At 42.6% G+C, this 13,763-nt stretch overlaps 1 protein-coding gene across 1 annotated transcript in view; it reads right to left on the minus strand.

Moving 5' to 3' along the window:
• Window positions 1–12,837, minus strand: part of htra1a (HtrA serine peptidase 1a) — a 26,508-nt gene extending 13,671 nt beyond the window's left edge. The window contains exon 1 of the mRNA XM_066681545.1: window positions 12,238–12,837. Within this exon, the coding sequence (XP_066537642.1) occupies window positions 12,238–12,706 (469 nt within the window). The 5' untranslated portion in view covers window positions 12,707–12,837. The remainder of the gene's footprint in view (window positions 1–12,237) is intronic.
• Window positions 12,838–13,763: the final 926 nt, after the last annotated feature.

Raw genomic sequence — 13,763 nt, forward strand, 5'->3', positions numbered from 1 at the left:
CTTCATAAAGGCAGGGCTTCATAACCTCTGCTGATACGAACACTGGACACTGTTCCAAACCTGCCTTATACATAGCTGTCCCAAAGGAGCATAAAGCGGTTCATTCAGGGATCTAGGGCATAAAATGTGTCCGGCCGGGATTTCTTAATCTCCAAAAATGTCTGGGATATGCTGTCTGCAGTCTTTCCCCCATTCCAATTATTGCCATAAGCCCTAAACCCTTCTTTGAAGAGTGCACTTTGAAGACATAAAAGGGGTGCAAGAGTTCTGGTGTTCAATGTGGAGGAGAGTTGAGGATGGAACTGGGACACATTTTGCTGTGCGCGCCTACATGTGTGTACATCACTTCAACACAATTCACTGTTTCACTGTCTTTATGTTTGAAAGCGTTTGTGTCCCATAAGCCTTTCAGTGTCTGCTCTATATAACTAGGGTTTCATAATTCCAGGAATTTTCAAATTTATGACATTTATCATGGGAATGAACGGGATTTAACATTATGGGAATTAATGGGAATATTCAATGTTAAAAGTGAGAAACTTATATATTATAACATATATTAACATATAGTTGGTAAAAAATATATATACTGAAACATAATCTTGGCTAAAATAATTAGATATGATACCAAAACAGTTGCTCCTCAATCCCAGGCACATGGCAAACCACACACTGAAGGGCTATTGAGACCACACCCCCTATGCTGTTCATTCCTCCATCACATGTACAGCATATGTCCAGATGATTTCTAGAAACCTGACACTCATCACTACTGAAAGCACACATTTGGACCAAAGGACTTTCTAATGTCAGGTAAGTTCTAACAAGGTTCATATTTTTATTGACAGTAAGAGCATTGAAACATTTAAGCAACTAATAAATCAAGGTGTAACCTCACAGTTGCTTGTTATCTGGTAAATCAGAAAAGCTTAATGAGCAATTTCATTTAAGAGACTAGTTTACCAAGGCTAGCAGGCTAGCAAGAGGATAGCTTAGCAATGCTAGCATATCCCAGTGATGCTCTGTTCCTGTACCGAGTCTATATAAGTTCTAAATTAATTAATACAGTGTTTCCTATTAGTAAGGTTAAAAGCATCACAGTTACATTGTAATCTTGTGATGATCATGAGTTGTCTGGTGTAAATGAGTCACGTATTTCAATACTGTGCTTTAGTTTTGTAGTTTGGAATGAACAGAATAAACAGGCCATGATCATACACTGCAGGAACTCACAAATGTTTCTATAGTTTATAGTTTTATTTTTTGGGGCCATATTTTAAATGGAAAGGAATCTGGCCGAAAAGGCATGTTTTAGTTGTCTTTTGTCCCCCCACCCACCCACACACACACAAAAATAAATAAATAATAAAAAAAAATATCCTGTCTAAAGTATCCTCTTTTATGAAAACCAAAACATAGTAACCCTAACTACACAGCAATTAGACTCTTCATCTCCTCCTGAGTTGTACTTTATAAAAGAAATCTAAATACAATAAACAATCGCTCTTGAACATTTGTTTGGTACTTGTTTGTTGGTGATAATGACTGACAGACCTCTAATATGATGTTGCTTGGAGTGGATATGTTAACACTTGTTTTTGTGGTATGTATGACACAAATAGTGTGTGTGTGTGTTTGATGTATAGCGGTGTGTGTTGATGTGCTGTTCCTTGGTGAAGTTGGAGATGGTTATTTACACACATCGAAGGGAACTGGGAAAGTGGAAAGGGAGTAAGAGTGAGGGATGAAAAGAATCTGGAAGCCACATCCAGCGTGGCGTCTACGCTAGCTTTGCTAATTACAGCCTTAGTGTCCTCTGGTCTCACATGTGTCCACATGAGGGAAAGTTCCACACAAACCATCTCCACAGTTTTACAACCCGACTCTCACTTCTGGACGCTTCTAGCTCCAGTGGAGGCCACTATAACGGTGTATGGAAAAGGAAAACATGTCAGTAAAAGCCTAAATCTGATTTATACTAGGTACAGGAACACATGTTCAGCAACGTTGTGGGCATGTGTACCATGTTTGATCAAGAAAAAACAAAAAAAACTTTGAATTCTGAGTAAAATACACTACATTTTTGCACCCCTTTATAATGAGTGATATCAGCTATTAAGGTGCCAGAAAAGCACACATACAGTGCTGGATGATCTCTATACAGAAGTTTGAAATTGGACACTGTACATGAGCCTAAAATCACCATGCTTAATGCCAAGTGTGAGCTAGAGGGCTCAAAAATACACTAAGCGTACAATCTGTTTCTTCAGCAAAATATAATATAAAAACTCTAAATATGTCTTCAAGTCCAGGTCTTACTCAAAATGAAGTCCAGCGACTCAAGTCTGATACAGGTCCAAGTTCTCTTACAGCAGCCATAGCACCTGAACACCAGAACATGCAAATCCACTGAAACTAAGCAGGATTTGGCCTGGCAAGTTCTTGAAAGTGAATCCTCCAAGGAAAGCTTGGCTGGCTGCTGAAAGTGGTGTTGGTGGGGCCAACAAGGGACGCTCTCCATGTGGTCTTTTTGTATCCCAATGCCCAAGTGCAGTGACAGAAACAAACATCACCATTCTTCTGATGAGATCTAAATCATAAACAATCCTGGGCATTTCCTTGAAATGAGGAGGGGTGTAACCCCAGAGGCTATATCCACCACTGGTCCTTCCTGAGCTCCCTCTCGTCTCCTCTCTGTTTGATAACTGATGTGTGGTGAACTTATTGGCACGGATTGGTTGCCAGCAAGTGCTGCACAATGGTAGTGGCTGAGGCAACTCCATAATGTACCTAAATGTACCTAAGAATATACAGAGCTTAGCATCTAGGAAATGATGGTATAAGTTATCATTTATTCATCACTTTGTAACTTGAGTCTAAAAAAGATCCAAGTTGTGTAATTCAAGTCTGATACAGACCCAAGTCTTGTGGCTACAGACCTCGGACTCAGGTCAAAGTCCTGATACTATAGTCTGACATAGGTCCAAATCCCATTACTGAAGTCTGACTTGGCTCCAAAGTCCTACAAATTGAGTCTGACAAGGTCCAAGGTGCTGTGACTGAAGTCTAATTCTAAAATCTGACAAAGTTTTATATCCTGTGGGTCAAGTCTGACTCAGGTCTCAAATCCTGTGACTCAAGTCTGAAGCAGGTCCAAGTCCTGTGATTTGAGTTTGACTCCTTGGACTGGAGTGCACAGTTCTATTGAAAACAACTGGAAAAATGTCCCTTCAATTCCCTATGAAAAAGGAGGCAAATTGAATTTTCTACTTAAAGTTTTAAAAGAACTTATAAAATAATCTTTAGCCATTTAAATGAGGTCCACTTCAAAAGCAGACTTCAAAAGAGTTAAAAGAAAAGTGATGAATAAAATCTGTATTTCCATCCAATTGATGGAAAAGCATTGGGCTTTTCGCCTGGATTGTAGATTTGTTTTAAAAAGGTCCAACACACTTTCTGTTAAAATGGGTTGAAATACATTGTGTCCAGCCAAAATCATGAAGCACTGGAAGGCCATGCGATGCAGAAAGGTCTCCATGGCTCTTTTGTTTCTGTTATCTCCATCAGAACCTGTCTCTGAGATGTTCAACAGACACAGATGGAGTGGAAAATGAAAATTATTAGATATATAAACTAGACTTAAGATGATTTTACTTGCTAATATCATTTTCTGCATTGTTTTAATTTAGTATCAGCATACGCAGTGCCAAGTGCTGGCAAGAGAAGTATAAAGACACTGGCCCTGGGCTGTGGAGCAGTTGAACTGTGTTCTCTGAGGTCATGGTATCTTCACCCAATACTTTTGGAAAGAGTTGTGATCAAAAGCTTATCATCCAACATTGTTGCCTGACCACAATACTGCTTTCATGGCTGAATGCCATCAACTCTTCACAACATACTGCATTATTACATCATAGGCCAGTGTGTTGACACTGGAATGGTTCAGAAATGAAAGGACCCAGGCCACAGAAATACACAGCCAAGTAAACAAAGAAACAAAAGCATAATTTCAGACCTGGACAGAAGGCTTCATTTGTTGACCGCTCTGAGTTAAGGTCAAGCTTACTGTCTAAAGCTAAAGTCCTGCATAAAATCATCACAGGGATAGTTAAGTGACACCCTGAGCCTAACATCACCATGACCAATGCAAAGGATGGTGATCTTATGCTCAAGGAGCCATTTGTGGTGGACCAGATGTAATAATAATTATAATGATATTATTATTATTATTATTATTATTATTATTATTATTATTCACCGCAACCCTGAAATGGACAAGCGGAAAAGAAGATGAGATTATTATTATTATTATTATTATTATTATTATTATATTACACTCATATAGCTGTGTTTGAATACCTAAGTTCAATTTAAAGACAAAGATGAAATACTGAGAGAACTGTTAGGTTTTAAAAGAAAAGTATGAAAAGCAGAGTTGAAGACTTTTTGGTAAAATAGGGCATAGGCAGGCAATATTACGTAAGTGGAAAAACAAAGTTTTGACCACTTAATATGAGGTTAGAAGGAAAGGAAAGAGTCAAGAAGTAGAACCTACTGGAGTTTTATGGCCACTCCAACAAAGGTAAAGCTAAGATATAAGAATTTAGAATGTACACTTAGGGCCAATGAGCAAAATATCAGATTTACCTGTGTTGAGTTTCAGAAAGTTAGCAAACATTCAGCATCTAAGATTACTAATGAAGGATATAAGGGCAGAGGGTGGCAGGATGGAGGTAGATTTGGTGCTCATACAGATCTTTGTGTCATCAACACAGGAATTAAGACCATTGTTTCAAATGATCTGATCAAGGGATAGAATGTAAATGAGGAACATAAGAGGGCCTGGGATTGAGCCCTGGGGAACTCCATGTGTAACAGCACTGGGGGAGGAACTTCTGGGCTTCAAACTCACAGAAAGGCTGTCTCAGTCCTGTTCAATGAATGTAACCCAGACTGAAAAAGCTCAAAATGAATGTTGTTTATCAGGAACAACTGACTGTTTGAGTTGCCACCACCCATTCAGGCGGCTTAGCTAAAAAGGAAAAGGTTAGAAATTTGTCTGTAAAAAGCAAGTTTGGCTGTTTCTGTACAAGGCTTTTATGAAAGGGAGCGATGGCAAATGTTTTAAGACCTAGAAAGACATGACCTGGCTCAAAAGACATATTAATAAAATGAAAAATAGGGTTGTGTAGAGCAGGGAGGCATTTTTTTAAGAAGTGGGCATGAAGCAACATCAAACAGGTACTCATTATCCAAGTAATGATGTAACTGTGCTTCCTGATGAAATGGTACACACTGGAGCAGCTGCACATGAGCCTAAGGTCACTATGCTGAATCCATGATATGGGCTAGAGGGGTACAAATCTTCAATAGCATTGTGAAACAGAGAAACTGATGTGTGTGTATGTGTGTGTGTGTGTGTGTGTGTGTGCACTTGTGCGGCAGCTGACTTTCAGACGATATCTCCAACCTCCTGCTGCATTACTCACAGCCTTTCATCATCAGTTAAACAATTCTCCCATTGGAGAGGATCCTCTTTGCATTGTTTCCTTTTATTAGTATCTTACTCATATGGCCAAAAGTTTATGGACACCTCATTCACTGTTTCTTTGGAAATGAATACTATTGACCAGGAGCTGGACGATTAGTTCTGGATTCCAAATCTTCACTAATTGACAGAACCAACCAGCAAATGGCAGTAACTCACCACACTAATGCTCTTTTTGTTGCCATCAGATCCTCACAGCAATGTTACAACATCTATAGTCCAAAGCCTTCCCAGAGGAGCGGACAGTTTTACTGCAGCAAAAGTGCGAGAAAGTCCTGAATCATGCATTGGCTTTAGTTACTTTTTTGGTGGTGGACTTTCTGCAGGGTTTAAGTGCTCTGTTTGTTTTACTTGTGTCTGAGCATATGGACGAAGCAGAAATCAGGGAAAACGATCTTCACTGTGGGAAAGTCCTGGTGACCCTTATTACAGTGGCGGGAGAGGAGGTTGAAGAGTTATTTTTATAGACTTTTTGGGATTTTGATGGGGAAAAGCAATAGATCTGGGCTGGGAAAAGAGGGACAGTCAGACAAATGGTTATAAACTGCTGACATAAAGTCTAGCCCGGCCATTACAGCACACTAACACGGCCAGTGCCTCACTAACTCCTATTCCACTCGCCTTAGAGCCGAAAAACCTTTAAATATTAAATAAGAGTTACAGTCCACATTAAAGCTCTGGTAACTATGGCTCAGCATCCAGTTGTTTGAAAGTTGGTTTCGAGACACAGTTTGAAAAGTGTTTTCCTTGGGCCTGAATTTAAAGTTTTGCTTGGGTTTGAGTGTGTAATATATTTATTTTCTTGAGTAAGACCTGAAACCTTAGGCCATGGCAGAACTCCAGGGCACAACTGATGAATCACATTAACAATCCAGTCCCCAACACAAACACAATATATGGCCAAATGTTTGTGCGCATAAACATTTCTTCCAAAATGAAGGGTGTCAGTAGAGAATCCTTTCCTTTTGTCTACAAGTAGATTATGCCTTATAATATTTTCAACAGTAAGAAATATTAACAATGCACACACATATAGATGACTGTCCCAGGGGCACTTTTAATCCCTTTACCCTCTCTGGATCTTGCTGCAGGATGTGAACAGGAGATTCACACATTCACACTCAGACAGAGGAAGAGAGGAGAGATAGAGAGATTACGGCAGAAGAGAGTGGAGTAAGAAGAATAAAGAGATAGAGAGCTGTAGTTGGCTTCGGATACTATTTTTCACAGTATTTTGTCAGATACTCGAAGCTCATTGGTGTGGTTTCGGTCAGGTGTGTAAACAAACGACATTAAACTTTTTGAAACAAAAAAATGAAAAAAAAGAAAAGAAAAGATTTTCATTGTAAATACGTTTGGAAAAGTGTGTAAAATAGGTTTAGTCACATATTAAATGATTGGTAGTGGTATAATTAATGAAACAGTTTGTAAGTCATTGCTGCCATTGCCATCCACTGCTCAGAAAAACATATTTTGCTAAGTCTAATGCTTCAGAGGTGACCTCATTCTGAGGTTGGGCCTGATGTTTTACGTCATGAGAACATGTTAAATCTTTTTTAGAGTACAATAAACACAAACGCCAATTCCACACCCAACCCAAATTTCATTGTTCATAACTTTGGGTATTTTACTGAGTAGGAGAAAGGGGTGGGTACACTGCTAGAAAACTGTCACTGTGGTGGTACCCTCAAGGGTACATCTCTGTACCATCAGCTGGGGAACATAATTGCACCTTAATCTATTTTAATTGTAGATTTTAAAACTAAGTTGATTTCAGATGCGTTTCACCTCCAGGACTGATATCTTTGATTATTTATTTATTTGATTTCTTTTCAGTTGACATAGTTCTATACTGAAAGATTACCTCTTGAAAGTATTATCCCCTCCTTCTGGAGAAAACAAAATGAATGTACCTTTAAGGAACAACTCTGAGACTGAGGAGAAACATGTGCTTTGTCAGCATTTAGAGGGGTCACTCCAGCCACTGAGTTTAGCAGAAATCCAGACACTGCTGAGTTCTGGAGAGGACCCAATGTATAGGGGGTTTATACCTTACTAGCCCCCTCTTTGCATTGGTAATGGTAACCAAGGGATTTTCCTTTCTCTTCATATTGTTCTACAGAGAATACGCAAAGCTGAAATCATTGTTGAGGCGTCTACAAACATTTGGACACTGAGTGTAGCTTCACCACTAATGAAAACCATACAGAAAAAGGCAAGCGCACATAACAAAGCTGTCCTGTTTTATTAGCAAAGAGCCAGGGAGCCTTTACCACTCCAGGGTTCGCCAGAGGAAAACAAGAGGGAGAGGGAGAGAGAGAAACTTAAGAAAAATGGTTTGAGCAAAGCAAATCTCAAACCAACCCCACAATCATAAAACACATACACACGCATGCTGTTGTATATTTTCCCTGTCACTGTCGTCACACACACACTTTTGCTGAGGGAACCCTGTAGTTCCACAGTTCCACTGCTCCACAGCCCATGGGGGGGCTTTAACATCCCTCAGTTTCCACTGCTTACAACACACACACACACACACACACACATACACACACACACACACACACACACACACACACACACACACATATATAAATAAAACAACATTTAGTAATTCAGAAATAATGATCACTGCTCATAAATATAAGAGGGAGAAAAAGATAGATAGATAGATAGATAGAGAGAGAGAGAGAGAGAGAGAGAGAGAGAGAGAGAGAGAGAGAGAGAGAGAACCATAACACACAGAGAACGACGTCAGATTTTGACCTAAATTTGACGCCAGCTTAAATAGCACTTCCAGATGAACATGACATCATCCACATTGTTGTTCTGTGTATTTTCTTTTGGACGAAGGAACTCAGAGACCCTTGGCATTCAGCAAACACTATCCACCAGCTCTTGATGCAATATACCAATACACCATACACCATAGGTCCAAAAGTTTGTAGACACCCCTTACTGTGACTGAATTCAGCTCATTTAAGATGCCTCCATTGTGACCACAGTGTAGACAATCTACATAGAAATGTATAACACCATATGGGACAGCTTCACATGTGCCTACGGTCACCATGCTCAATACCCACAGTCTGCCAGAGGAGGGACCAACACGAGTACCCGACCTCACTGATGTTTATGTGGTTCAGTGTCATCAAATCCACACAGCAATGTTCCAACATCTAGTGTAAAGGCTTCCCAGAAGAGCAGAACAAACTCCTGATCAATGCCCTTCATTTCAGAAGAAACACAGGTGTTTGCAGGCATTTGGCTGTAAACTGTGTTTGACTCTAATCTTCAGATTCTGGCGGATGTTTAAAAGGTGTCTGAAATAAACAGCTTTTGCACATGTCTCTGAACTCCCTCACTCTCTCACCTGTGAGATCTGTAGCAGCAGGACAGCAGCCAAAAAAGATTAGACACCAGCTGGTTTTCTCTCGCAAACACACAAGCGCACACATCCCATACACACACACAAACACTGTCTCCATCAGTGGAATATATGAGTGAGAGAATGAGTGGTTTTTTATATATACCTGTCTATTTCAGGGCTAATTTGAGTCACTGTTAGAGCGGTGTAGGCCAACAAAAAAAAATCTATGGCCAAAAGTCTTTGGAAAATTTCTTCTAAAATCTGTGTGTGTGTGTGTGTGTGTCTGCCAGTAATGTATCACAGTGTGGTTACTAAAACCTGTTTACACGCTCACATTGTGGGCACCCCCAGCTGGTCCCCACAATGTAAACCATTTTGACATTTGGGTTAAGGTTAAAGTTAGGGTTAGGGTTAAGCTAGTACTTACTTATGGAAAAGATAATGGTAAGTCTCCCCAAAATGAAAGTCTATGTCCTCACAATTCACAGATACAAGATTGTGTTGGTGTGTGTGTGTATGCGGTCATGTATCTAGGTCTTTGTGAAGACCAGAAGTTTACAGAATGGTGGAAAACATTACAGAGCAGTCCTCTTCACTTTGGTTCCTGGTAAAATGGGCTACACATGAGCTTAAGATCACCATGAGACAGGAGCTCCTGATTAATTCCAACGTTTCTTCTGAAATGAAGGGTAGTGATCAGGAGTTGTTCCTCTTTGCTGAACTGTCTACTGGACAAGAGCTGAAGAACTAGGACGGGACTGCAGCCTGTTTCTGCGCTTAAAAAATCATCTTTCAAAAAGACTTCTTGTAACTATTATACAAGCGTATAAAAAGCCCTTAAAAGGAATTAGACTGTGGACAAATGGCCTGTTATGCGTCTCAGTATGGAACAAATTTATGAATCTTTCTAATTTGCCATGGATTTTTGGTTCATTTTTATATAAAGGTGACCACAGTGGTCCAGAGCACATTTCAGAACAACAGTCTAAACTGAAACTGATGACTCCTCCACTCCTGCAATGAAAAGGAGCCGGTATGAGGTTTAGGCCCACGGAGACGACACCTACATTCTTTTGGTGTAACCCAAAGAATGAGACTTTCTGCTGAGGTTTTGAATATTTTCTTGAAGCAGCAATATATGACCCACAATGGTAAGAGTTTGCCAGAGAGGTATAACAGCAGTTCAACTGTGTTCTCTGGAGTGATAGAGCTCCATCCACTACAAGTGGGATGACCTAGCATCTGGAAGTAATTGTCCAACACACTCGTGCCTATATAGTTAAAAGACTTTGCTAAAGTGACCTCTAGGGGGGCAAAAACGAGACAAAGGCTGCCCTTCATATGGCAAAAAACAACCCTCTTTGATGGTGTGCCCTCTAGAGCAAGAAAATTTGATAATGTGTGTTAAGAAGTGCCCTTTTATCATAACATCATAGGTTGTTATGCACTGGTGGGGCCCTGTGTTGTGCACTGGTGGGTCCGGCTCCACACGACTCAACACGGCTTGGCTCTGAGTGCTTGAAGCTTGTCGCTTTTCCACTGGCAGGGCTCCCCTGTGATGTCGCAACACGCCATCTCTAACAGGAATTGTTCATTCATTCATTATCTGTAAGCGCTTATCCAATTCAGGGTCGCGGTGGGTCCAGAGCCTACCTGGAATCATTGGGCGCAAGGCGGGAATACACCCTGGAGGGGGCGCCAGTCCTTCACAGGGCAACACAGACACACACACATTCACTCACACCTACGGACACTTTTGAGTCGCCAATCCACCTACCAACGTGTGTTTTTGGACTGTGGGAGGAAACCGGAGCACCCGGAGGAAACCCACGCGGACACGGGGAGAACACACTAACTCCTCACAAACAGTCACCTGGAGCGGGAATCAAACCCACAACCTCCAGGCCCCTGGAGCTGTGTGATAGCGACACTACCTGCTGCACCACCATGCCGCCCTAACAGGAATCGCTGGCTTTTAAATCCACAACTATGGCAGCAATGAACTTAGGCGCTGTTTACTCATCGTGAACTCGCATGTTGTTTTTTTCTTTTGGACTGAACAAGACTCAGCCCCAGTTCTCACAGATCAGATTTACTTGTTGCACGTTTGTCTTTCACTTGAAATGTTCGCCCGCCATCGGCCCAAGGAGCATATAAACCTCTTCAAAACACCTCAAGGTAAAGTTATGAGCTGCCGTCGTGAGTCCAATAAAAATATATGTGAAAGCTGTTATAACTTAAGATCTTTTTCTAGAGGTGGTTTGTGCTGGATTTGAATGAGCTCTGCATTTCGTGGTGATTGACATGGCTCTGGCCAATCAGTACTCTGCCATGTTTACACGTCACCATTTAGTACCTACTCTGCGCGGTTGGAACCCGGAGCGATCTGAGACTGAAAACCTGCCCAGTTCCAGGGACCAGGTACCAGATTTGGCCAGTGGAAAAGTAAAAGAGACGTGCCAAGTCTAGTAGAGTCGTGTAGGTTCCATGCAGAGGAAAAGCACCATAGGTGCCCTTTGACTTTTTTCACCCCTGCCCTTCAAGTCCGCCACTGGTGCTGGAGCTCAGTAATGCTCTCATGGCTGCCACTGCAATGTTCCAGCACATAGTGTAAGAGAAAAAGGCTATTACTACAGCAACCTCCATTTCAAAACAAACTGTGGATGAGGTGTCCACAAACCTTTGGCCAAATTGCGAGTTTGCTGCTGTGAACAGGAAACAACACAAAGAGGACCCTCTCCAATGAGGGAATTGTTTGTTTCTGATGATGAAAGACTGTGAGTGGCAGGAGGGTGGGGATATGGTGTGAAATCAGCTGCCGCACAAGTGCACACCAAACTGGACCAAAGATACCAGAGCTCCATCACTCCAGGGGACACAGTTCCACAGTGCAATATACCCTAAGTCGCATATGCAACTGCTCCAGAACCTCCCGTTTCATCAGGACACACACACAAACACACACTGGACTACATCACTGATCTTGTAATTCACAAATACAAGTCTTTCAGTTCTAAGTCAAAACAAGCAAACACAAACAAACAAAGCACGGTGTTAAAATAAGCCCAAAACACAATGTTCTCCCACCTAATGTTTCCTGAAGTTTGTGGACACCTGCTTGTACTTCTTCTGAAATAAAGGCTAGGTGTCCAATCATCCTGGATGTACAACACGAAGCAAGGGGCATTAGGCAGCAGAGCTTAAGCTCATCCGAGTCTCGTTCCATTCCATGCTCTCCTATAGAGTTTGTACACATTTTGTGATAGTTGGTGTCCACAAACTTTTGTCTTACACAGTGTGAAGTCAGATCGCTTACCTTCCCCGCACGCGCCTCTCTGCGTGATGAGCACGGGCGGCTGCTGGAGTCTCTGCGCGCGGTCGGTAGCGCGCCTCAGCTCGCACGCGCTCCGGTACGTGTGTCCGTCGCTGCCGCACACGGGCTCGCGCTCTCCCTCGCTGCACGTGCACACGCCTCCATGGCTTCGGCGCCGTACCGTGGCGGTGGCGGTGACTCCGCCGCCGCTCACCAGGCACTGCAGGCCCTCGGCGCAGCGCGGGTCTCCGAGCTTCGCCACGCCGCCGCACGCCTCGCCCTCACTCGCCGCGCACACCGAGCAGCAACCGCACGCGTCCAGCGCGCGTCCCGCCGCGCACGGCCGCGGTGCCGAGGGACACAGCGCCGCATCGCAGCGCTCCGGACAGCCGCCGACCACGTAGCGCTTATTCACGCGCGCGTGCACGCTGGCCGAGGCGCACGCACCCAGGAGCAGGAGCACGGTCCACATCCCGCGGGAAGTAAAAACACAGACAAGGAACTCTGGGAACGGGCTCGCTCTGGGTTTGCTCCGAAGTGGCGGCTGCTACCTCCCTCTCTCTTTCTTTACTTTTCACTTTTCCCCTGAGGCGGTGCGTGCACGAGAACAGGGCGCGTTCAACTCTGTGATTTTGCTGGCGGATGGTTTTGTACGTACACTCACTCTCACGCACACTCTCTCTCTCTCTCTCTCCCTCCCTTCCCCACCCACCACTCTCTCTCCATATATATATGTATATATATAAGTGTGTGTTATATGTCACAGTGTTCTTCCATGGTCAGGACCCCCAATGGACCACCACATAGTAAGTGTGACTCAAATGGTGGACCATTTTCAGTACTGCAGTGACACTGACATGTTGTGGTGTGCCACAAGGGGATCAGACACAGCAGGGCTGACCTGTTGGTGTCCTAACTATTGAAGAACAGGGAGCAAACAAAGTATGCAGAACAAGATATGGGTCTGTAATTATTGAACTATTGACCTTTATGCTCAGTGGCGCTGAGAGAATTGACCGTGAGTGTAGAAACCAGGTGGTGTTCATAATGTTATGGTTGATCGTTTTGTGTGTGTGTGTGTGTGTGTATGCTGCTTTGTGGTTTTTAACAAAGATTTTAAACACCCACACCCATTCATGAGCACTGCCCGATTGGTGAAGAAAGCAGGTTAAGTGTAAAAACGCTTCAGGACCCATAGAGGGCAGTACAGTCTTCATTACCGTACATACGAGTACCGTAGTAAACTGCACATTTTAGAGCGGCCTTTTATTGTGGCGAACCTAAGACGCTCCTGTTCGATAATCATGCGGTCTAATGATGTGCCACACCTGTGGGGTGGATGGATTATCTCGGCAATAGAGAAGTGGTCACTGACACAGATAAAAAGGCCTTTTGTGTACGTAGAAAAAGTCTTAGATCTTTGAGGTCAGCTCATGAAAAATGGGAGCAAAAACAAAAGTGTTGCGTTTATATTATCATTCTTTTCAATCTATACTTACAAGAAACATCCATACCAATTCTTTACACTG

Source organism: Hoplias malabaricus, chromosome 1, assembly GCF_029633855.1.
Source record: "Hoplias malabaricus isolate fHopMal1 chromosome 1, fHopMal1.hap1, whole genome shotgun sequence".
NCBI classification, from domain to species: domain Eukaryota; kingdom Metazoa; phylum Chordata; class Actinopteri; order Characiformes; family Erythrinidae; genus Hoplias; species Hoplias malabaricus.